The following is a 26832-nucleotide window of genomic DNA, read 5'->3' as shown; positions in this document are numbered from 1 at the left end:
AGGGGATGGCTGTTTTAATATGCCTCAGGTGGAAGCTAGAGAATTGCAGTATCATGTGGTTACCCATGAGTTAATGGTAGAGTGAGGCACTGAGGTGTCTGTCTTTGGAGATGTGTGTCCAAAAGTGAGACTGATTTTAAAGAGTAGTCTTTGGTAAATCTGATGGTGGGATGAAACTTGTTGATATCGCTGTGTAGTTGTTTCAGTGATTCCTCACCATGAGTCCAAAGGAAGAAGATACCGTCAATATATCTAGTGTGTAGCATTGGTCAGAGATCCTGCACAGTAAAGAAGTCTTGTTTGAACCTGTGCATGAAAATGTTGGCACATTGGGGAGCAAGTCAATTTTGATCATCTGGACACTGTGTCCAGGTGGCTGAAAAGCATCTCCCCTACCAAGCCTTTTTTTCACCCCTTAAGATTCAAATGACTTTCATTTGAAGGGAGGACAAAAAAAACGTTTCAAAGATACTCAGAAGTGCAACAGCATTGCCCTTAATGGCTGAGAGGAACTAGCTTCCAATTGTTAGAAATGGTGCCAATTTATCCATCAAGCTACATCACAGTGTGAATCACACCATTTTAATGATGAGGGAGAGAGGTGTTAGAGAAGTAAAGAAAAAGAAGCAAATTCTGCATCTTGGATCTTACTATTTTATGGGGCATCCTGCCATACATGCCCAAAGATCTGTAGATTGGCCTGTTCAGTCACATGAATGCCCAAAGCAGAAATGTATAAATCTGAGTAGACATCATCCTTGAATCAAGGAGCAGCTGATGATGGCAATATGTTTATTATCTTTACACCAGTTATTTTGCAAATATAGCAATTTGCATCAGTTTTGCATCCACTTTATTCAAGAACATTGGATGGGATAGCCATTTGAAGTGATCTCTTTGCTTCTTTCTTTCTGGGCTCTGGGACATCCCTGATAGTAATGGTTCTGTCATTGGTGGCTGTGCCTTTATCTGCCTTTAAAACGCCTCTGAAAAGCTGCCTCACTTGTCCTAATATCTCCATATGTGGTGTCAAGTTAAGTACTGTTGTGAACTATTTAGTTGCAACTTGTTGTTTCCATTGCATTCCACTGAAAAGATTTGTAGACAGTTTGACTGGCAACATGCACTTGCTGTGTACATGCATTAATGTGATTTTTTGTATGCCACATAAATCTCAATAGGCTAGGCTAAGGTGTTATACATGATACATTTTTGCATATTCATGTCTCTAACTATCTAAAGAATTTCTAACTTATTCTGTTTGTACACACGTTCTGGGAGCCTCCCTTCTGAAAATTAGTTGATGTTGTAAATTATTCGGTTTTAGAAAATGGAATAATATAGCTCCATTTCTTTAACTGCCTTTTTTTTAGAAGGGTCACTGATACAACTCCTTCCTTTTAGGCCTGTTTATGAAGCTATCACTGTCATTACTTTTTAAACAGAGCTATAGGTTACAATTTTCTTATGACAGTTAATTACATGAATGTCCTTCAGATGAGCTGTTACAGTACTGCCATTTTTTATTCATCCTTTGGATATGGCAAGGCTAATATTTATTGCTCATCACTAATTACCCTTCGGCAGATTCTGGTGAGTCACCTGTTTAAAATGTCGAGACTTGCTAGACTGTTTCAGAAGGCAGTGAAGTGTCAACCTCACTGCTGTCACATGGACCAGGCTAGGCCAGGTATGCAGAGTAGATTTCCTTCTTTGAAAATTTTCTGGAATCAGATGGATTGTTTTAATGAAAATGCATGGGCACCAGTTCTGATTTTACATTACTTTTTATTGTACTGATTGCATTTTACTTTTCATTCCTGGATTATTTAATTAAGTTAATTTAAATTCTTCAGATGTTGTGGGGATATGAACACAATTCCAAAGTATTAGTGTTAAACAGGCAATGGTAATATCACTAGAATAGTAATCCAGAATCTCAGGCTAATGTTTTGAGGACATGGGTTTAAATCTCAACATAGTTTTTAAATAAAATCTGGAATTAAAATCTGGTTTGGTGACCACGTGATCACTGCTAATTGCCATAAAAACACATAAATTTCACTAAAGTCTCTCAGGAGCAAAATCTGCCATCTTCGCCAGATCTGGCCTACATGTAAGTCCAGACCACAACAATGTAGTTGAATCCTAACTGCCCTCTGAAAAGGCCTTTCAACAAGCCACTTAGTTTATTGAACTGACTCAAGGCTTTTAACAAAAAAAGGAATGGAACTATTCAGATCATCAGGCATTGAGCTGGGCACAAGAAACAACAGCAACAAGCATAGCCCTGTCAATCCTGAAAAGTCCTCGTTGCCAATATCTTGCCAATTTTCTGAGGAAGGGTCTGGGCCTGAAATGTCAGCCTTCCTACTCCTCTGCTGCTTGGCCTGCTGTGTTCATCCAGCTCTACACCTTGTTATCTCATGAGTCTTCTGGCAAGTTGTATCTAAAACTGGCTCATTAGCAGGAAGCAAAATGTAATAGTCAGCGGGTAATGTTGAAGGTGGAAGGCTGCTGCCTGTAGGGTTGCACAGTGGTCAGTGCTAGGCACCTTGTTTTTCTTGGCATATATTAATTATTTAATCTTAATCATGCCTCCTAAAAGTTTGCTAATGGTTCAAAAGTTGGTCAACCAATTGAATACAAGTACACAAACTGTAGGCTGCCAAAAGATATTAACAGACAGGTCAGGTGGACAGCAGAGGGTGGCAGAACTGTGTAAAACGATAGGCCACAGTCAGAATACCAGGTACAGTGCTGGTTACCATGTTAAAGGAAGAATGTGATCACATTGGAAAGGTCAAAAGTCACGTGAAATCTTGTTATAGTCCAACAGATTTATTTGAAATCACAAGGTTTTGAAGCACTGCCCCTTCGTCAGATGAATTGGAAAGGGTGGAGTGTGCAAAGAGGTCTATAATCAGAGTCACAGATTTAAAAATAGTAGAATTAGAAGACACTGCTTGAAAGAGTTGCAGAGGCAGAAGTCCTCACCACTTAATTATTTGAATATTGACTTGTGCTGCTGCAAAAGTAGCAAATAACTTGACTAGTTGGTTTGTTTTGTCCTTGGACTTGAAAGCTGTTAATCTGGATCAATTTGATAAGTTTACTTTCATATTGCTATGGATTGAGATAAGACAAATATATCAGCAATCAATCGTCCTAAATAGGCATAAAAACCAATAAGTCAGATACTGAACAAAGTGATTTTTTAAAAAAACTGTTTCGTTGCTGGTTTGTGCCTTCTGTCTTGGCTCCACTGAAATGTTCTGACTTCTTCCTGCAACTGTACAATGTTGGGCAAAATTGAGAGAAATGTTCCAAGACACGTGGTAGTAGAGGAAACTCTTCCCCCCCCCGGCCATACAGCACTTTGGTGAGTCTGATAGCCACTTGCCTGTTGCATGTACTACTAAACACTGATGTTAATAATGAGCTCATTATGAAGTAGCTGAGCCCATACACTTAATGCAAAATGTCTGAGCCTTGTCAGACTTGATAAGTAAACTCAATCCAACAGCTTGTTCAGAGTCTGAGGCACAGATTTATCGCCAAGTTTTTCTTTAGTTGCAGTATTTACAGTCGTCCAAAAGACATGATGTTCTTGTTTTAAAAACACGGATATTATACACCACTATCTGTAGTATTTCAACAGACTTTGAATCAATAGTGGGAATCTGACCATACTTTTGAGAATATCTTCATTGAACATTTGTATCTAAAATCCATTCCAATTGAAAAGCCTTTGTGACCAAATAGTGTCTTCCATCTGGGTGAACCTCACATTCCATAGATTACAACAATGCACATCAAAGCCTATTTTAGCTCTCACATTTTGGAAGATCTGCAGAATAGAAAGCTGTGGATTTGAAGTTTCTTCTTAGTAAAGCTGCCAGACTCACTCTGTGGGTTAGTGTTATTATTGAGACAGAGCATTGCTTGGGTTAAAGGGTAGTAAAAGCAATTTCAAAGTCATTCCCATTCTCTGGCTTCATTCCTGTCTTTTGAAATAACAGGGCCTTAGTTGTGTTCATTAGATATATAGAAGTTAAATGAAGGGCTTAAAATATTTGAATAAAAGCAAACTACTGCAGATGCTGCAAATCTGAAACACACAGAATGCTGGAGAAACTCAACAGGTCTGGCAGCACCTGTGGAGAGCGAAACCGAGTTAATGTTGAGTCTGGTATGATGAAATGTTAAGTGTTTCTGTCTCCACGGATGTTGCCATACCTGCTAAGTTTCTGCAGCATCCTGTGAGCTGGAAGGTGGGAGGGAGATGCTAATCACAGTCGAGGCACCCAAAAATTCCTGGTGTCCAGAGTCTGAAGATTTTTAATTCGTTTATACTTCAGCCTGGTGTATGTCACTGTGACAGGTCACCCAAAAATTGACAGAAATGGAAGCCCTGGAGTGGCTAATGAAATATTACACTGCACTCCAGCAGTAACCGAACCTGTCATATGTGAGCCATGATCTATTCAAAAAGTGCAGCCAACTCTATGAGCAGTTATTTCTTCAGTAAATTTTTTGAGTCCAAATTTTATGAATTTAGAAAGCCCTTTTGTTGTACAAATGTTGCCTTTTTCTTAAAGCAGAAAACTCTTCTGTCAGCAGCTTTAGATATTTGCAAATTAATTACAATGCTCATTTCAACTTTTGAGTGATTTGATCTGGATGGTACACATATCAAGGATAGCTTGAACGTTTGTAGTATGGAATGAAGTAGCAGTTATGAAATACAATCAAGCAAATAGCAGAGTTGGCCATTCAGCTACTTTAGTCTGTGCCATAATTTATTAAGAATTGCCTGTAATTTCAAATCTACATTCTGCCTATCCCTGATAACATTTCACTTGTTTACTAAAATATTCAAGGACACTACCTCCACCTCCTTTACAAGAAGACATTTCCAAAGAATCATGACCCTGAGAGAACAAAAAATCTTCAACTCATCTCTGTTTAAAACTGGCAACCCTTTAGTTTTAAACGGTGACCCATGGTTCTAGATTATTATGTAAAAGGACACATCCTCTCTGCATCTACCCTTTCAAGCCCTCTCAGGATCTTGTATGCTTAGTCAGTAATAGCAGACATATAAGAAAATAGTCCATGTCTCACAGCAAAGATACATCCCAGTGAGGAAAAAAGGATTCTGGGAAGGGGATAAGCTAATCATCATTGACCAAAGAAGTGCACTGTCGTGTCCTTTTAAGCAGACCAAGTAGGGGCTTTTGGTCCGTGATTAACACAAATTTCCGTCCGTAATGGTGGTGGTGGAACTTTCTGATCCTGTATACAACCCGTGTATTTAAGCTCTGCATTAGCCAAAGTCCTGGATGCTTAACAATTTGGGTATTCCTACCCATTGGGCCACCTATTTGCTAATACCACCCCAATGCCATATGGGGAGGCATCACATGTCAATACCAGATCTTTCTTAAGATCAGAGTGTGCCAAAATTTTAGACAATGACAGCTGTTTCTTTACTTCGTTGAAGGCCAGATCCTGTCTGAGAGACCATTTCTAAGACTGAACCTTTTTGATGAGTTGTTGTAAACCTGCCAGGATGGATGCCAGATTATGAACTTTGTATAATAAGTTACCAGCCCAAGAAATGACGTAAGCTCCTGGACAGAGTGGGAGCTGTTTGATCTTCTCCCTCACTTTATCTTCCAAATGGGTGTAATCTAGTCTTGTCAACTCGTTAGCCCAAATAAGTCACAGACAGGCCTGGAACACGCATTTTTTCACTGTCAGGTGTACACTCGCCTTAGAAAACACTGTGGGACTATATTCAAGTTCTCTGTGTTTCGTTATTAGTTTTTCCTGTTATCAGGATATCATCTAAGTAAATGGCAACCTGAAGTCGATCTTGCAAAATGTTCTCCATCATCCACTGAAAAATTGAGCAGGCTGATGATACCCAAATGGCAGTCTTATATATTGGGACAAGCCCTTATGGGTATTAATCTCATAGAGACTTATAAAATTCTAACAGTGTTGGACAGGGTAGATACAGGGAGGATGTTCCCAATGGTGGGTGTGGCCAGAACTAGGGGTCACAGTATGAGGATTTGGGGTAGTCGATTTAGGGCAGAGATGAGACATTTCCTCACCCAAAAAATGGTGAGTCTGTGGAATTCATTACCACAGGAAGTAGTGATGCCAAGACATTGAATGTAATCAGGATGCAGCTGAATATAACACTTGGGGCAAATAGGATCAAATGTTATGAGGAGAAAGTGGGATTCGGCTATTGAGTTGCACCATCAGCCATGATCATGGTGAATGACGGAGCAGGCTGAAAGAGCTGAATGGCCGCCACCTGCTCCTATCTTCTATGTTTCTATGTAACATAATTCTGGGAATCTGGTCTAAACACAACTGCAAGTAAGGCTTATGTCCAGTGGTGGGAAGTATAGCCAGCATTATATACAAATCCCCTATCTGAGGGATTGAGTATTTATCCAGCAGTGAAAAATGGTTTACCATTTGTTTAAAATCCCTCAAAGGCAAACTGACCCTTTGGGCTTGTAAATCGAAGTGACTGGTGCTGCCCATTCTGCCAATAGGCAGTTTGATGATTCCCTCACTTTCCAGCCTTCTGATTTCTTGTGCTACTTTTTTGCTCCCAAGACAAATGTCTTTTGTTAAAAAGGATGTGCCTTGAAAAATCGCGGAATTGTTTCCTGGTCAATACGCAAAGCTACCTGAGCTCCTCTGATAGTTCCTCGACCTTCCTGGAAGACTTCCAGATATTTGGTTAGGACTTCGCTCGGGCAGCCACTTTATAATTTGAAAAATATGTGGAATCTAAGCGAATTTCTCGCAACTGATTTTGTCAAATTTATGTTCTATTAAGTTTAGCTGGCTGACCTTGTTATAATCACTACAGAATATACTGTGGTAAAATGTGAGGTCATGCACTTTAGCAGGATGAATAAATGAGCTGAATGTTATTTAAATAGAGAAAGACTGCAGAGCCAGCAAAATTGAGAGAATTGGGAACCCTTGTGCCTAAATCTCAAAAAGCTAGCACAAATTCAGCAGGTAATGGGGTAGGAAAATGGAAATTTGGCCATCATTTCAAAGGGAATAGAATAGTAAAATAGGGTAATCTTGTTAAAACATTTCAAGGCAGTGGTCAGACCACAGCTAGAACACTGAACAGCATTGGACCCTTTATCTAGGGACGATATGCTGGCATATTAGACTTTGCAGAGAATATCCACTAAGTTGATACCAGGTATGGAGAAACTGTCTGTGATGGGTGGTTGAGGAATTTGGTTGTGTGTGCTCTCATTGAAATTTAGAAGAATATGAGGCAACCCCATTATTGGAATGTGCAAGATTCTTAGGGGACTTGATAAGGTAAATGCAGAGAGTTTGCTTCCCCTTGTGGGAGAGTCCTGGAAATTTATATAGAACAATATCTTGTGAAGCTTCTAGACCAGGACTGTTAGTTAGAAACCGTCAGATTTTTAAAAGAGCAGGAAAGCTGACGTTTCGGGGCTAAAGGGTCTAGGCCCGAAACGTCAGCTTTCCTGCTCCTAAGATGCTGCTTGGCCTGCTGTGTTCATCCTGCTCCACACCTTATTATCTCGGATTCTCCAGCATCTGCAGTTCCTATTATCTCAGATTTTTAAAAGACTAAGCTTTCAGTTTCATGAATATTCATTTAAGAAGAGGCCACAGTTCACAAGACTGAATAGTGGGTAAGCAGTTAAATCGAACCCAAAGAATTCATAAAGAAGAGTAATTGCTCTTGATTTGTGCTTGCAAAATGATAGTTTTGGGAATAACTAAATTTTTACTGTGTGTTTTAAGATCTTACAAATTGTTTTTTATGTTAAGAAAGCTTAGTTTGTTTTTTCCTCTGAGTGATAATCTTCTGTTTTATTGTTAAGAAAAACTCAAGCCTTGTATCCCAATGTTTCAGTGAAAGATCAGCATGTTTAATAAATAAAAGAATCAATCAAGCCTGATCTCATTCAGCAATCTGCCTGGCCTCTTCGTACTGTCAGCCTGGATGAAACCATGCCGTATGTCCAACAGTTCCCCTTTATCCACAGCACATGATACTTCCGCAAAGAAGTGCAGTGGCTTGGTTGAGAGATAGCGGAACTGCAGATGCTGGAGAATCTGAGATAAGGTGTAGAGCTGGATGAACACAGCAGGCCAAGCAGCATCAGAGGAGCAGGAAGGCTGACAATGGCCTGTGGTTTTCCTCTTTGTTTCCTTCCCTTGTAGAACAAAGGTGTTACATTTGCCATATTCCCTGAAGCTAGTGAAATTGGGAAAACTGAAACCAATGCATTAACTATCTTACGAGCAACTTCTTTCAGGATCAGAGGATTAAAATCATCAGGATGTGGGTGCTTGTCAGCCTGCAGCCCTAACAATTTCCAGAGTGTCAATTTTTTTTGCTGATTGTAATTTCACTGAACTCCTCTCTCCCTTTCATTTCCTGAAATGTAACTGTTTCTGGATTTTATTTATATCCTTTATAGTGATGACAGGTGCAAAATAACTGTTCAATTAAGTTGTCATCTCTATTTTCCATTTACAATTCTCCAAACTCACTTTCTATAAGACCTGCGCTTGCTTTATTAACTTTGTTCCTTTTTAAATATTTATTTATAGTAACTTACTGTCAATTTTATATTTTTGGCTGGCTGTCTGTCAAACTCAAATTTCTGCCTTTTTTTCGTAATTCCTGCTGTTTTTGTATTTTGTCCAATCTTCTATACCTATCCTGTGTATTCTGAAATACCTCCTTGAATGTCTTACCACTTTATCTATATCGATGTGTCTTTTATCCTAATTTGTCAATTCATTCCATTATAATTGCCCTTAAGTTGAAAAATACAGTCTCGGACCCACTCTTCCTTCTCTCAAACTGAACGTAAAATTCCATCCCCATATGGTCACTGCTTACCTGGGTACATCTTCACTATGGGATAATTAATTAATCCAATCTCATTGCACAATATCATGCAAAGTACAGCCTGCTGTGTGGTTGGTTGTGGGTGTGCTCTTCTAAGATTCTCTCCCAAAAATATTTTATGAACTCACCCAGGCTACCATTAGCCATCTGAGTTTTCCAATCTATATGTTGATTAAAATCTCCTGTGATTATCACCACACTTTTCTGATAAGCTCATTAATAAACAGAGCTATACATCCAACTTTTCCTAGCCTTCTATCCTTCAGTGGTCATGTGCTAATCTATAATGCAGCCATATCTCTCCTTTTGGCTCACAGATCAGTCTTATTTATTTCTGTGTGATGTCAGTTCATTTTGTTTTGAATATTACCTGCATTCGGGCACAAAGTCATTAATTTTAAACTTTTATTCTTTTTGCATCCTCCAGTCAGTTGATTCAGCCTTTGATTTGTACACTGTAATGCTACCTGTCACACACTATTATTTCTCATAATACTTTTCTGTTTTGCTTTGTCTCTGTGATTTGATTTACCACATCTTCCCAAACTTGATCACTTGCCCCACTACTTCCTTCAAAATCCTCTCTACCTCTATGATTACATGGCACAAAGTGCACCAACCCAAGCATGGTTCAGGGACAGACAGTCTCAACATTAGATCCCACTTGCCCCAGCACTGGTGTTTGGGCCCCATTAACCAGAACCTGCTTCTCCCACACCAGTCTTTAAGCCAAATAATTAGCATTCTAATCTGGTTTTATCTATGCCAACTTTTTCATAGCTCAGGTAATAATGCAACAATTTTGATCTTTAAGGGTCTGCTTAATTTGGTGCCTAGCTCTTTGTACTGACCTATGCAGAATCTCTTTATCCTTTGACCGTCAGAGCAGTAAGAAATAGGAGCAGGAGTAGGCTGTACATCTCTGGTTATAGATTCTGGTCAGGCTTTGTCTTTCTCTTGTGGACTGTCTCGGAGGTAACGGTGGATGATACTTTTCGGGTATCCATTCCTTTTGAAGACTCCATATAGGTGCTCCTGTTCTGTTTTGTGTAATTCTGGGTTGCTGCAACATGTTGTGGTGTGTTTAAATTGTGTCCTGATGCACCTCCATTTTTGGGCATTGGGGTGGTTGCTAGTGTAATCACAAAGGTGTCATCTAAATATCAGACCCAGAGTTTGGACTGTACAATGAGGAGCGCTATCTATTCTAATATAACCAACAGTAGACTTGCCAAAGAACTACAACAGAAATTGAAATACTCAGTTGACAACAATACCTACTCCACCCACTCATCCCAAGAATTCCTCAACATCATCAAGGACACCTTCGTGATTATTAGACACACAAAACTAAAAAAACCCACTGACACATAAACAACATCCTCACCGGGATAAAATTCACAAAAGAAGAAGAGAACAACAACTCATTCTGGACATAGTGGTAGAACGCAAAACCATTGGGGATCTAGTCTAGTCTATATAGAGAGACCACACATACGAACCAGATACTGATCCACAACACAAGCTCGAAATCTTCTCAAAATCTTAATCTCTGCCACCTGTAGCCCCGTAGGTTTATCTGAGACCACTCGTTTTTAGTGATGGCACTTAACCCCCCCCCCCCCCCGCCCACCACCACCACCACCACCACCTAACCCCCCCCCCCCGCCCTGTATTCTTTAGTAATAGTAGTAATAATATATTTGAAGTATATTCCACTGTAAAGGCTGATCCCAAATACATGTTTAATTCCTCTGCCATTTCCTTGTTTTCCAAAACCATCTCCTGAAATTCATTTTCGAAGGAGATCTATGTTCACTTTGACCTCCCCTTCCTTTTTATATATGTGTGTAAAGAACTTCTTATTTGTCAGTTTTTATACTTCTTGCTAGTTTTCACTCATAGTTTATTTTCTGTGTCTTTATTATCTTTTTGGACCCCATCTGCTGAATTTATTCGTGTCTTCAGGCCTGTTACTGACTTTGGTTTCAACTTAATACTCTTCTTAACTTCCTAGGTTATCCATGGTTAGTTTATCCCTGTCTTAGAATCTTCTCACTGAGTGTATTTTTGCCTAGCATCGTGAAATCCTTAAACATCTGCTGTTTGATGCTGTCATTCCTGATAAATCTATCTGCCCAGTTCACTTTAGCTACTCTATTCTCATTTCATTGTAATTCCCTTTACTTAAATTAAGGATGGTTGTTTCTAACTCAAATTGCTCACTCTCAAACTGAATATTAAATGGTATCATGATATGAACCCAGGGAATCTTTTATTCTGTTATTTTTTGAACCTGCCTCATTTCCTGTTACCTGGATGGCTCCATGACATCTTTCTCTAGGAAACTACTCCTAATGCACTCGTAAGAATTTGTTGCCATAGCTAGCCTTTCAGTTGTGATTAACCCAATATAGATTACAGTAATTATAAATAATTATTGCTCTTTTTACACGTTTCTATATTTGTAGATGTATTGTGTTTCCCACAGTATGACTGCTGTTTGGGGAAGGGTTGGGGGTGGGTTTCGGCACACTACTTGTCCTGATGTCATCTTTCCCTTGCTGTTTTTTTGGTCTCTACCCAAATAGACTGGACATCGTCTGAGCCTCGATCATCTCTCTTAACTGTCCTCATTTCATTTCTTATTAACAGTGGCTACTACATCTTTTCCATCCCTCCTATCTCTCTGAAAGGTCAAAGATTCCTGAATGTTACTTTCCCAGTTTTGATCTCCTTGTAACCATGTTTCTGCATTGGCTATGAGATGATATTCGTTTGCCTCGATTTGTGTTGTCAGTTCACCTACCTTATTCCGAACGCTTAGTGCATTAAGATACAAAGCGTTTTAAGTTTGTTCTATTATTGAATATAATGGGTGACTTTAACTTTCCTAATATTGATTGGAACCTCCTTCGAGCAGAAGATTTGAATGGAGCTGTTTTTGTAAGGTGTGTTCAGGAGGGTTTCCTAACGCAGTACGTTGACAGGCCGACGAGGGGAGAGGCCATTCTAGACTTGGTGCTCGGAAACGAGCCGGGGCAGGTATCAGATCTTGTGGTGGGAGAGCATTTTGGTGATAGTGACCATAACTGCCTCACATTCTACATAGCTATGGAGAAGGAGAGGATTAGGCAAAATGGGAGGATATTTAATTGGGGAAGAGGAAACTATGACACGATTAGTCATGAGTTAGGAAGCATGGACTGGGAGCAGTTGTTCCATGGTAAGGGAACTATAGACATGTGGAGACTGTTTAAGGAACAGTTGTTGGGAGTGATGAGTAAATATGTCCCTCTGAGACAGGCAAGAAGGGGTAAGATAAAGAAACCTTGGATGACGAGAGCGGTGGAGCTTCTTGTGAAAAGGAAGAAGGTAGCTTACATAAGGTGGAGGAAGCTAGGGTCAAGTTCAGCTAGAGAGGATTACATGCAGGCAAGGAAGGAGCTCAAAAATGGTCTGAGGAGAGCCAGGAGGGGGCACGAGAAAGGCTTGGCAGAAGGAATCCGGGAAAACACAAAGGCATTTTACACTTACGTGAGAAATAAGAGAATGATCAAAGAAAGAGTAGGGCCGATCAGGGATAGCATAGGGAACTTGTGTGTGGAGCCTGAGGAGGTAGGGGAAGCCCTAAATGAGTTTTTTGCTTCTGTCTTTACAAAAGAAACAAACTTTGTAGTGAATGAAACCTTTGAAGAGCAGGTGTGCATGCTGGAATGGATAGAGATAGAGGAAGCTGATGTGCTGAAAATTTTGTCAAACATTCAGATTGACAAGTCGCCAGGCCCGGACCAGATTTGTCCTCGGCTGCTTTGGGAAGCGAGAAATGCAATTGCTTCGCCACTTGCGAAGATCTTTGCATCCTCGCTCTCCACTGGAGTCGTACCTGAGGACTGGAGAGAGGCAAATGTAATTCCTCTCTTCAAGAAAGGAAATAGGGAAATCCCCGGCAATTATAGACCGGTAAGTCTCACGTCTGTCGTCTGCAAGGTGTTAGAAAGGATTCCGAGGGATAAGATTTATGACCATCTGGAAGAGCATGGCTTGATCAAATACAGTCAACACGGCTTTGTGAGGGGTAGGTCATGCCTTACAAACCTTATCGAGTTTTTTGAGGATGTGACTAGAAAAGTTGATGAGGGTCGAGCTGTGGATGTGGTGTATATGGACTTCAGTAAGGCATTTGATAAGGTTCCCCATGGTAGGCTCATTCAGAAGGTCAGGAGGAATGGGATACAGGGGAACTTAGCTGCTTGGATACAGAATTGGCTGGCCAACAGAAGACAGCGAGTGGTAGTAGAGGGAAAATATTCTGCCTGGAAGTCAGTGGTGAGTGGGGTTCCACAGGGCTCTGTCCTTGGGCCTCTACTGTTTGTAATTTTCATTAATGACTTGGATGAGGGGATTGAAGGATGGGTCAGCAAGTTTGCAGACGACACAAAGGTCAGAGGTGTCGTTGACAGTGTAGAGGGCTGTTGTAGGCTGCAGCGGGACATTGACAGGATGCAGAGATGGGCTGAGAGGTGGCAGATGGAGTTCAACCTGGATAAATGCGAGGTGATGCATTTTGGAAGGTCGAATTTGAAAGCTGAGTACAGGATTAAGGATAGGATTCTTGGCAGCGTGGAGGAACAGAGGGATCTTGGTGTGCAGTAACATAGATCCCTTAAAATGGCCACCCAAGTGGACAGGGTTGTTAAGAAAGCATATGGTGTTTTGGCTTTCATTAACAGGGGGATTGAGTTTAAGAGTCGTGAGATCTTGTTGCAGCTCTATAAAACTTTGGTTAGACCGCACTTGGAATACTGCGTCCAGTTCTGGTCGCCCTATTATAGGAAAGATGTGGATGCTTTGGAGAGGGTTCAGAGGAGGTTTACCAGGATGCTGCCTGGACTGGAGGGCTTATCTTATGAAGAGAGGCTGACTGAGCTCGGTCTCTTTTCATTGGAGAAAAGGAGGAGGAGAGGGGACCTAATTGAGGTATACAAGATAATGAGAGGCATAGATAGAGTTGATAGCCAGAGACTATTTCCCAGGGCAGAAATGGCTAGCACGAGGGGTCATAGTTTTAAGCTGGTTGGTGGAAAGTATAGAGGGGATGTCAGAGGCAGGTTCTTTACGCAGAGAGTTGTGAGAGCATGGAATGCGTTGCCAGCAGCAGTTGTGGAAGCAAGGTCATTGGGGTCATTTAAGAGACTGCTGGACATGTATATGCTCACAGAAATTTGAGGGTGCATACATGAGGATCAATGATCGGCACAACATTGTGGGCTGAAGGGCCTGTTCTGTGCTGTACTGTTCTATGTTCTATGTTCTATGTTCTATGTTCTATGAATTTTCCTACACTTAGATGGTTTCTTGTTTCAGTGCGAAATTTGCATATTCTGTCCGTCTCTTTCGTGTTCTGGTGGCAATCAATCCCATCACTAATCTGCAATCACACTTTTTACCTTTACTTTTACCTTTGATTTGATAACTTTCCATGCAGTTGGCATCCAGAGCCCCCTCGTACTTGGGCTCAGAGTTGGGGAGTAGAGGGAAATTTACTCTTGTGCTATGTCTGACCTGGAAACTTTGTTGACCAAAAGATGCTAAAAATTGTAAAAGTATTCTGTTTATAGCATTGACATTATGCTGAAAAATAGATGACATTTCCCTTAAGGTATTTGAGTTCAGTCTGCCTGAGCTAAATTTACACATGGAAAAAAATTAAAGAATTTCGACTCATCCACCTGTGCTAGGTTTGAATGCAGCTGCTGAATTTAAAGCACTGTACCATACACCATTCAGCTCCTTATCAATTTCTTGATTTGAAAGTAGAAGGTAAACCTATTTAACAGCATTTTTTTAAGAAAGCAATGGCAGCTGGGTCATCAGATTAATTTCAAGGCATAATTGGATTTTTAGCGGACAAAGGAGTCGCGGTTTATGGGAGGCAAACTGGAACTGAGACGACAATCAAATTTATGATGATCCCAATGAATGGTGGAGCAGGTTCAAAGGCCAAATGGCCTATTTCTCCTTCTGAATTCTGCATTTGCCCTGTGTTTCTCCTGAGGATTGACCGACATTACTATAATGGCAGTATTCCAAGTAACTGGGATTTACATCTCTTTATACAGTATGTACTGCTTGACAAACCAATCTTGACACCTCAGTTCTAAATATATGATAGGATGCATAAGTTTTGTTTGCTTGAAATCAAAATTTGTATAAAATCTGCAACTTGTGGAATACAAAATTAGAAACTTGGACAAGAATTTGAGCAAAATAAGAAGGAAGTCTTTTTGTACTGGGTATTTCAATCTGCATGATTTTAGTTTCTGCTGTTGTGCCTATGGAGAGCGTGACACTATTTAGCAAGGATGTCATTTGCACCAGCACAATTATATCTTGGATTTTCTTATAAGAGAGCTTCACAATCTTATGAATAGTGAAAAATGAGAATCATTAGGAACTTCCCGCCAACAAAATAACTAAGGAGGAATTTCAATACTTCACATAGACCTAGGGACTAAAGAAGGCAATGGTAGTTCACGTATCTGCCTGGCTAGAAACAATCTGTTAGTGTTGACTTGCTTTGGATATAGTGCCACTGGCACTGTACCTCATACAAAATAAATCCACTTTGTGATCATGGATACTGAATATCAGCAGACAGTTCACGTATGAAAATCATAGACTGAAACATACGTGTAGCAGCAGTAGTGTTTGAATCTTAAATAAAAAGTAAAACCATGTTAGGACACTTCACAAATAAATTGGTAAAAGCATAGCTTGTTGTCTCCTGAGAGGCCAGATACCAAAGCCAAGATGAGTCAGTCAATGTTCAGTCTGTTGTACAACTACAGCTGTAATTAATTTCTATAGAATCCCTAAACACATGTCCTTCCTCATTTTATTCCAGTGTTGTTACACATAAAATTTCCAGTTGCTTACTGGACTGCAGTTAGGCGTAGCAGCCTTTGCTAACTTTGATTTATTCTTTGCATCTCATCTAGGACACTGACACAAATTAGGATCTTATCTCATCAAATATTTGGGCATGATTTAACTGTAGAAGGACTAACATCAAACCCAAGCCCTGTTCCACAATTCCATATGCTCAGCTATAATCTGAAAGTGTCAAATGGTGAACCAGAAAACGTTGGCTGTCCTTTCTTGAACTGTTCCAAAACCATTTGAATGGCAGGAAGAGGTGAAAGAAGTCAGATTGGCATTTATGTAGCAACATTCATGGTGTCAGGATGTTTCAAAGCACTTTACCAATGAAATTCACTTGAAATATGGTCATTTGTGTAGTGTGGGAAATGTAGCATCCAGTTTGCACAGGGTCAGGCCCACAATCAGCAAAGTGATAATGACTAGGTAGTGTGATTTTGCATGTAGCGTTTCTTCAGGGCTGCAGTGAATATTTCATCTGGAATACAGCTCAGTGGCTATTTAATCTGGAATACTGCTCAGTTGTCTGGAGAGGACTGGAACTCTCAACCTTCTGACTCCTACAAAGTACTGCCAACTGAAGCAAAATAGGCACAGTTGACTAATTTGATCAAACTCGTGAACTAGAATTTGCTTTTCTCCTCCCTCCCTCCTTTCTTGCTCTCTCTTCTTGCTCATTTTCTGTTCTTTCCTTTCTCTTTGTATTTATCTCTCATTTTGTGTCCTTCTCTCAATCCGCCTCTTTTGTCCATCTCTCTCTGGAGTCAGTATATATTTACAGTTCATGTGACTGGTTCCGAATAAGTCAGAGTGCAATTTGTAAACCTTGGTTTAACTAGTGCTTTGTCAGCAGCATTTGGCGAGTTAATTCAGTATATGGATGTCATTTTCTAGATTTACTGTTGCAAGATTTTGGTAGCCCTGCACAATGGATGCGCCATTTTAGCAATCACTGGCCTCCATCATTTGGAATTTAACTTCCAGAAGCACAGGGAGAGCAACTGGTTGCCTCAAGGTGTCTGATGCATGCAGTTAGTTCTGTGAAATTTCTATCTTGGATTGGTATTACAGGGTAACTCATACCTTCAAATCTGCAAGAAATGCAACTGAGAACAAGGACCATTCTGGTGTCTAGTGACCACTATTATCCCCAGTTCTTTATTAATAATTCTAGATGATTTTGTAAATGGAACTGTTTTAAAACTGTGCAAGTTCAGAAGCTAGTTAATTTAGAAAAAGATCAGCAGTAAACAGTGATCATTCTGAAACTTTGTTAATAGGTTCAGGGATTCAAAGAGTTAAATAGAAAGCGTACTGCCATATTCAGCAAATTAACCAGGAAGTATATTCATGCAATTGCGATTGTGTTTCTATTGCTGCCTCTCCAGGTTAAAAAAACAGCCTAGATACTCTCTCCAAATCAGAAAACTGATGATTTGAAGGGTACTGTTTGAACTTGTTTTGTATCTTTGAGGAGAGCAGACAGTGGTGAGGTAAGTTCTCCCTGTGGTGGATATTTCGCTGAGGAGGTTGTACTAAATCGAGTATTGCTTCAGGTCCCAGTCAACTATAGAATGAGGAAAGGATTCAACTTCCTAAAAACAAAAGTTGGTGCGAAAAGGTAGAACTTTTACTCATCAGTTTACATTTTGTTCCCCAGCCCTGGGATCTTCTAACCAAGCTCTGTGCCGTCAAGATCGGTGAGGGTGGGGCTCTAAAAAGTGACTGTCATAAACTGCGCTGAATGCTGTTAATGGCTTCTAAGATGTGATTTTAATCTTATTTTTGCTCTGATGTGGTTTCTGAGTACAGTCATAACAGGTAAGCTACATTTGGAATGGTATTTAGGATTACGTTACACTAAATAAGGTGGGTGGGGGTTAGATAGAACCAAAGAACGATATAGTGCAGTAACAGGCTCTACAACCCAACTTGTTCATGCTGACCAGGTTTTCTAAGCTGAACTCGGCCCATTTACCTGCATTTGGCTCATATCACTCAAAACATTTCCTATCCATGTCATTTACCTGCCCAAATGTCTCTTAAATGTTATAAATATACCCACTTGTACCATTTCCTCGATTAGTAATAATTGCAGAAGAACCAAAACAAACTCAAAATTATTTTATACAGTGAGTTATATGTTCTGAACAATGTCATAGAGATGTACAGCTCAGAAACAGACCCTTCAGTCCAACTCGTCTGCAACGGCCAGATATCCCAAATTAACCTAATCCTATTTGCCAGCATTTGGCCCATATTTCTCTAGACGCTTCCTATTCATACACCGATCCGAATACCTTTTAAATGTTATAACAGCAGCAGTCACCACCACTTCCTCTGGCAGCTCATTCCATACACACGTTAACCTCTGCATGAAAATGTTGCCCCTTAGGTCCCTATTAAATCTCTTCCCTCTCACCGTTAAACCTATGCCCCCTAGTTTTGCAAATCCCCATCTGGGTAAAAGACATTGCCTATTTGCCCTGTACAAGGCCTGCATGATTTATAAAACTCTTAAGGTCACTCCTCAGCCTCAGCCTCCAACACTCCAGGGAAAAACAGCCCCAACCTATCACCCTCTCCCTGTAGCTCAAACCCTCCAACCTGAGCAACATCTTTGTAAATCTTTTATGAACCCTTTCAAGTTTCACATCATCCTTCCTGTAGCAGGGAGACAAGAAATGAACACAGTATTTCCAAAAGTGGCCTAACCAATGTCCTGTACAGCTGCAATATGACCTCCTAACTCCTAATCTCAGTGCACTGACCAATGAAAACAAGCATACCAAATACTTCCTTCACCTGCATCCCCACTTTCATAGAACTGTGCACATGCACTCTCGGGTCTCTTTGTTGGGCTACACTCCCCAGGCCCCTACCATTAACTGTATAAGTCCTGCCTTAGTGTGCCTTACCAAAATGCAACACCTCTCATTTATCTAAAATAAACTCCATTTGCCATTCTTTAGCCCATTGGTCCATATGATCAAAGTCCCATTGTACGTTGAAGTAAACTTCTTGGCTGTCCACTTCACCAATTCATCTGCACACTTCCTGGCCATACTTCCTGTGTTCACATCCAAATCATTTATATCAATGACAGAAAGCAGTGGAACTTGCGCCAATCCTTGTTGCACACCACTGGTCACAGGCCTCCAGTTCAGAACACAATCCTGTATCACAATCCTCTGTATCGTACTTTTGAGTCAATTTTGTATCCAATTGCCTGGCGCTGCCACATTCCATGTGATATATCTGTGCTAACCATGTGGAAACTTGTTGAATGCATTGCTGAATCCATATAGACAACATCTTCTGCTCTGCCTTCATCAATCTACTTTGTTACCTCTTCAAAAAACACTCAGTCAAGTTAATGATACATAATTTCCCTTGCACAGAGCCATGTTGGCTATCTCTAATCAGTATTTCCCTTTCCAAATGCATGTCAATCCTGTTCCTCAGAATCCCCTCCAATAGCCCCCTGCTATGTTGTAAGATTCCATGACTTGACTACCTCGATGCGCTAAAAATGCAGCATGGCAACTGGAGGTCATTAGTCTTTCATTTGTCTGCTCTAACCACAACAGCTTGCAATTATAAATACTATTACATAGGGAAAAGAAATCCCAACGTACTTTAAAGGAGCATAACTGAAATTTCTGAAACAGATTGAAATTGATATGACAAAAGAAACCGATTTCCACTGTTAACTGATGTCTACTAACTCTGAATTAAGATGGGGGATCCAACCTGTTGGTCTTAATATTGTATCCAGAGTTACATGGACAACCTTATTTCATCTTATCAGGAGAACATCACTAGTTCATCCAGACAAGGGAATCACCTTACCTCTTTAAGAGCTTACTGTATGGGAAGTTACTGACAAGAGCCTGTCTCCTGTTTCTCATTATTCTCTACCTAGCCTTCCCACTCATGCCGGAGGGTGTCTTATCTCATTATGTTTTGAGCTAAAGGTGATGATGTGTATGAGAAGGAATAAGCTGCCCATGTAACTCTGGATGTAATATTAAGATGAACAGCTGGATCCATCTTCTGTCAGGTTGAATAGATAGCAATAAAAAGCAAAAATCTGTTTTTGTGAAGGCAATCTCAGTACCTCAAAATGTTGCTGGTTTGTACTGCAGAACAGACCTAACATTTTCAAAATGCTTCCACAGCAACAGAGCCATGAGAATGCAACACAGCCTGAAGTTGATGGCAGAGAAGGTGACTGGATGCATGGTCAGCAGAGTTTTGTAGATTATCAAACTTAGAGACTGGATACATGGGACTGTGGGTAAATGACTGCCCTTGGATATTTATCATTTGAGTTGCCCTGGTCAGATTTTTTTTTTAGCAGGTCCTCTGAATTACAGAATTCAATGTTTGTTTTGGATATTTAGTACAGGGCAGAAGTGAATATAGTGGTATTAAAAACAGAACTTTAATGGAAGGTCACAAACTGGATCCTTATCTATTCACAAAAGGTGCCAGACCGCCTGAGTTTTCTCAGAAATTTCTGTTTTTATGTTTCAAATTTCCAGCATCTCGAGTACTTTGAATTATTGCATATTCTGTCTGAATATTCTGACACATGAACCCATTTATTGTAGCATTTAATCAGGCATACTCCACTATGAAAGCCAATTGGTTACCAAAATGATGAACAAAATGTTTGTTGTTACTTCCTCAACAGATTCTGCTTGGACTGTGTTGTTGTAGATTTAGGCTACCAGAAAGTTACATGCCTAAGCTGGGAAGGAAACAAAAATCACGTTAGAACAGTAAATGTACAACCTGTGAGTTTTCTGAACCAGCACTGGAGTTAACTGTGAGGAAATATTCTTGCTTCAAGGTTTTGAGGGGCTGAGTGCACCAATTTGTAGTCTTTTCCCCTCTTTTAAAGACACATACCCCTGAAGGAGATATAAATACAAATAACTGTGTATTTACTATTAATCCATTGGCTTTTTATTGCTTATTCGTATTCCATTTACCAATGTTATTGGTAGAACAAGTCTGCTGCTTTTTATTTCACACTGCTTGTTTTAAATGTGGCTGCCCCTCCAGTAGTGATGGCATTGCAGACTAGTGCATGCAGTTTTGTTTACATTGGTGCAAAGTCATCTGAGTGTTTGGACCATGAGCAAATTATTCTTCATCCATTCCCTTGGGAGTGCGTGCACTAACAACTGCTAAGTCTGTTACCATTTTTTCTGAAGAAGAGTCTAGGCCCGAAACGCCAGCTTTCTTGCTTCTATGATGCTGCTTGGCCTGCTGTGTTTATCCAGCTCTACACCGTGTTATCTAAGTCTTTGTGTAACTGATTATTATAATATTGGCTGCGGTCCTAGTTCTTTTAAAAATAACTGCCTTCAGGTAGGGTGCTCAAGGGTGTTGGGATAGTCGAAGTGAACACAGGACTGCTGTTCCTGACCATTGCCTGAGGAAATGCAGTATATGCATATGTAACAGGATAGGCTGTGCTGAAATTCCCCTCAAATGTCAGTGGAGTCACTGTCTAGACTATCAGCTGAAGAAATGACCCTTTAAGAAAGCTTGTTGGAAGGCTGCTTGTCACTTTTGGGTGATGAATATCGGTACCTTGGTTAAGGACAGCGGGAGGGAATGGAGAGATTCAGAATAACTAAAGCTATGTCACTCTATTCATTAATTGTTTATCTTTTCTTCCACTCTAGTACCTCCCAGTTGCCTCGTGCCATGGCAACAACAAATGAGTGGCCATGTACCCGGTGCACCTTCTTGAATCCTGACGTGCTGAGGCAGTGTTCCATATGTGAGGCCCCCCGAGAAAGACCAGACTTCAATGACATCCTTCGGCTTAGCACAGAAGAGCAGCAGTGGGCCTGCACCCGATGCACTTTCAGAAACTCAATCAGCAAGAGCCAGTGTTGTGTTTGTGGGTCTTCCCAAACCCTTACTCCTGTCATACCGTCTGTACCCACCACAAATGGACAGCCCAAAAATCAGCCTGCTTTGGATGAACAGCGAGGTTCTGCTGGACAGGACAGTGGGAGATCAGCAAATGGTGATATCAATGGCAATTGTTGCAAGAATGGTACACCCGTTACCTCCAAAGCTTGGGCCTGCCAAAGGTGCACTCTTCATAACACGCCATCTGCTAACTCGTGTTCAGCCTGTGGGGGACCTCGAAAGCTTTCTTTGCCCAAGATCCCACCTGAGGCTTTGGTTGTGCCTGAGGTTTTGACTCCCGCTGGTTTCCAGCTGCCCTCAGGGCCATCATCAGCAACTTCCCAGCTCAGCAACTCAACTGACCCAATGGAGGCTGATGTGTCACCAATTCAGGATGCAGACGCAGAGACTGAGAGTCTAAGGTCGCCAGTCACAAGTCCACTGTCGCCAATGAACCAGAATAACCCAGTGCCACGAAGCCGCAGAGAGGTACCACCAGCTGCCAAATTCCAGTCGCCCAATGCAGACTCACCGGTCCTCTCTGGTAGCATGGTCACTGCATCTACCTCCAACACCTCGGTTCCAATGGCCCGAGGTGCTCCCCAGGGACAAGTGAAATCCTCCACAAAATTGCAAGACCTTCTTTGCACCAAGAGGCTCAGTGTTTTAGATGAGGAAATGGACTCATCCCCGAGTCAGTGGAAGTGTACATCTTGCTCCTTTATCAACTCTGCTGCAGTATTAAAATGTGATGTTTGCAGAACCATGAAAGGCGGAGACATCATAGACCTAACTGGTGAAACTGTGAGGTTCACCCCGTTTAGTCCCTCCAGCCCAGATTTTACCATATGGACCTGTTCAAAGTGTACTCTGAAAAACCCGACTACTGTCCAAAAATGTAGTGCCTGTAATTCCTCCAAACTCCATGGCTTTCAGGATCATAGTCATATGGAGCGGGGACCAAGATGCCCTGACTGTAACATGGAGAGGGGGCTGAATGGGTGTGCATGCGCCACATGTGGAGGCAGGTCCTCAGCAACACGAAAACCCATTAAACTGTTCCCTGTCCAGCTGCCTACCTCTCGGGAGAAATCCAATGAGTGGGCTTGCCCTGCTTGCACCCTCCTAAATGACTTGAAGGATAAGCATTGTGCAGCTTGCCATACTCCACAGCAGTATTTCACCCTGAGGAAGGGCTCAAAGCCACTGAAGAGACGGGAAAGCATACTTGTTGAAGCACGGCGGAAGACTGATGAGGGAGAGGCCAAAGAGCTGTGGGAGAATATTGTGAAGTTTTGCCAGGAGGTAAGCCTGATCTGTATCAGAGATAATGGGAACTGCAGATGCTGGAGAATCCAAGATAACAAACTGTGGAGCTGGATGAACACAGCAGGCCAAGCAGCATCTCAGGAGCACAAAGGCTGACGTTTCGGGCCCGAAACGTCAGCTTTTATGCTGCTTGGCCTGTCGTGTTCATCCAGCTCCACACTTTGTTATCTTAAGCCTGATCTGTAAATTGGGTTTAATAGTGCCTTGGGTAGAATCCAGTGTCAAATTACTCCATGTAACTTATCAACTGACTGACTTTCCACTGCGTAGATTTGTAGGTGAGACAATTTGCAGCAGCATTGCAGTTAGCCACTAGCTCTGCTGTCCACTTCGGAAGAATGTAAGAACAAAGGTCATGCAGTCTTTTGGCCCTGTGACTCCATTAAATTAGATAAGGCTGATCTGTACCTCAGACTTACAATTCTATAATCCTTGATGTCTTGCTCTAACAAAAATTAGTTCTTTGTTGGAGAAGAGATTTCCAGATTTACACTTAATTTTAAGGCTAAGCTTTATGCTCCCTTGCTCTGGACTGTTGTCCTCATCCCCCATGCCACGAACACCAGCATCACATTTAAGAAGGGAAACGTAATCATCTTAAACAGCTCAATTAGATCACTTCTTAATCTTCTATATTCAAAGGAATGCTTATCTGTGCTTTGTTCTGTTTATTATTGGTTGCTGATCAAATATATTGAAGAGGGATATAGCAGGTGCCTTTAACTAACGTAAGCCATGAATAGTTGGCATAGGCCTCTTTTCTAAATGAGGGTATGAGAGCATGTTATGATGATTTTGTTTTTGTACAAAGCAACACAACCAAGCAATGTTTTCCTGTACTTTTGTCAAGAATTCCTCAACATTAGATTGATTCATTTTCTCCCCACCACCAAACAGCCTTCACATGTCTCTGCATATGCGCTCGTGGATTCCCAATTATTACCCTCAACCTACTTATAAATTAAATACTACTGATAAATGATTTAACAACTCATCCTTAATTGCCTTCAGGAAGGCCTCTTCCCAAATGAGGGTTTGGCGAGGGCAGATGCAAATCAACCACATTGTTATGAGGCCAGAGTCATTTATAGGCTTGAACTGGCAGACATAAAATTTCCTCTTGAAAGAACAATATTTAACCAGGTGGGTCTTTAATGATAGTCCAGTTGTTTCATGGTCACCAATACTGAGATTAACTGCTTATCCAGAATTACTGAAATAAATTTAAATCCCTGAGCTGCTATTAAAAGACTTGAACTCATGGTTCCAGAACATGAGTCCATGCCTCTGGATTACTAGTTTTGTAACATAACCACTTCCAATTGTGTAAGGATTCTATTATGCTTCCTACCATTTACATATGAGATAACTTTTCTATGACTGTCCAAACTGAATTCATCTCTTTTTCGTTATAGGAATCACATAAGCTGTCCTCAGTCCTCTTGTGCTGTTATAATGAATTTTTATAAACATGTAATAGTGCCTGTTCTATCTCAATCCCAATTACCTTGAACTTGTCAGAGACACTTGGTCTAGAGCAGGGGTTTATCCTTTACAGACTCTGTATTCATTATCTCTCCTTTTCTATCCTTTAATATTCTTTAATGTCTTTAGAAGAAAACATCAAAGAAAATCTGGTGTCCTGCCCACTGTGTTTGTTTCCCTTGGATGGCCTAGCTAATTATACCTTTTAAATTTTTCTGGTAAATAATTATTACAAGACTCATAACGTTTATAGTGATTTTTATCACGAGTTTCAACATATTTATCTTCATAAGTATTTACTGATATAGAAATCTATGATTATGTTTAAATTTACATTTTTGAATGTTTAGAATGGCAATGGAGCTGTGAAATGAAAGATAAGGTTGAGCAGACTCAGCTCCTCCACATATCATCAGAGAGCATGTTCCCATGGGTTGCCAGAAGAAAATGTGATTCGCCTAAAGGTGGATCTATTTTTGGGAACAATTGTGTAATACCAACCAATCCTGCAGGCCTGGAGGCGGTTCTAGCCCTGAAATATATATTAACAATTTGGAAATCAGGAGGTTCAGTATGATTAAAAACTGACATATGTTACCAAAATAAATGTAATTGTGAAACTGATACAAATTGAATGAGAACTGTTGATGCTTTTGATGAATGCCTGCTAGTGAATTATGACATACATGTTGCAGACATGTATACACATTGCTGTCTTTGTAAAATAAATTGTTGAAAGATTAATCAAAAGTATCCAGTAACAAGATCCAATTTTTGGCAAATTAATTTGTATTTTTTTAGGTACATCAAAAGCATTCCACTACAGCACCTCATTTAATATACTGTCTGGTGAATTGAGCTCCAGTGAAGTTATCTCTCCATTCTTCATTGGGATCTAGGTGTTGCTGGCAGAGCTAGCATTTGTTGCCTTACCCTAATTCCCATTGAGAAGGTGATGGTGAGCCACTTTCTTGAACCACTCTTGTCCATTGGGTACTACAAGGGAATTCCAGGATTTTGATCCTGCAACAATGGAGGATCAACAATATAGCTCCAAGTTAGGATAGTGACTTGGAAAGAAATTTGCAACTGATGCTGCTCGGAAATATCTGGTGCCCTCTACTTGCAAGTGGTAGACATTGTGGGTTTGGAAGATGCTGTTAGAAGAGCCTAGATTAATTGCTACAATATATCTTGTGTGTATCTTAACTGCTTCTGTCTACCAAAGGTGAAGGGAGTGAATGATTGTTGCCAGATGGGGTGCCAGTCAAACAGGCCAGTTTTACCCTGGGTGGTATCAAGCTTCTTCAATGTTTTTCAAGCTGCTGTCATCCAAGTAAATGGAGAATTCCCACCACAATCCTAACTTCTGCTTTGTAGATGGTTGACAGGCTTGGGAAGTAATTATTTGAGTCATTTGCTTCAGAATTCCCACCTTGCAGCTACTCTTGTAGCCACTGTATTTAAATGGCTTGTTCAGTTCAAATCCTAGTTAATGGTGACCACCATGTTGTTGATAGAGAAGATTCAGCAATGATAATACCATTGAATGTCATGGGAAGATAATGGCACTAGCCTTGTTGGGATATGTTACTTGGCATTTATCAGCCCAGGCCTGAACATATTTACACAGAGTGCTTCAGTATTAGAGGAATTGCAAAGCTTTTGAACGTTGCAGTGATCAGCAATGAGGATTTTGCTGACCTTTTTGAAGAAAGAAAGTTCATTGAAGAAGCAACCCTGGAACTGAGATGATGACTCTAATGATCACAACTGTCTTTCTTCGTGCTAGACCTGACTCTAACCAGCGCAAAGTTTTCCTCCTAATTTCCATTGACTTCAATTTTGCTAAGACTCCTTCATGCCACATTCAGTCAAATGCAACCTTAATAGCAGCCACAGTCACTTGCCCCTCGAGCGATAGAGTGGAAACAGACCCTTCGGTCCAATGTATCCATGCTGACCAGGTTTCCTAAAATAAACTAGTCCCACTTGGCTGTGTTAGTCCCATGTCTGTCGAAATCCTTACTGTTCATCTATCTGTTGTGATTGTAATGAGGTGGCCATAACAGAATGAGTTCCCTGATTGGAGTTTTTAATCTGACCTGATCAGGGAGCTTTGGCTAACAGATAAAAGCAGGAATGTCAGACGTCCTGAGGGAGCTGCATCAGTGTCAAGGACT

The 26832-nt window shown here is 40.7% G+C and overlaps 1 protein-coding gene across 3 annotated transcripts in view; it reads left to right on the top strand.

Moving 5' to 3' along the window:
• The window catches only part of capn15 (calpain 15), a 281287-nt gene that overhangs the window by 185011 nt on the left and 69444 nt on the right, over positions 1 to 26832 (top strand). For all 3 annotated transcript variants that reach the window (XM_048552366.2, XM_048552365.2, XM_059654055.1), the window contains one exon: positions 21601 to 23140. In XM_048552366.2, coding sequence (XP_048408323.1) covers positions 21623 to 23140 — 1518 coding nt within the window. In that variant the 5' untranslated portion in view covers positions 21601 to 21622. The remainder of the gene's footprint in view (positions 1 to 21600; positions 23141 to 26832) is intronic.

Source organism: Stegostoma tigrinum, chromosome 23, assembly GCF_030684315.1.
Source record: "Stegostoma tigrinum isolate sSteTig4 chromosome 23, sSteTig4.hap1, whole genome shotgun sequence".
In the NCBI taxonomy this organism is placed as follows: Eukaryota; Metazoa; Chordata; class Chondrichthyes; order Orectolobiformes; family Stegostomatidae; genus Stegostoma; species Stegostoma tigrinum.
This window is presented reverse-complemented; position numbering and strand designations above follow the sequence as displayed.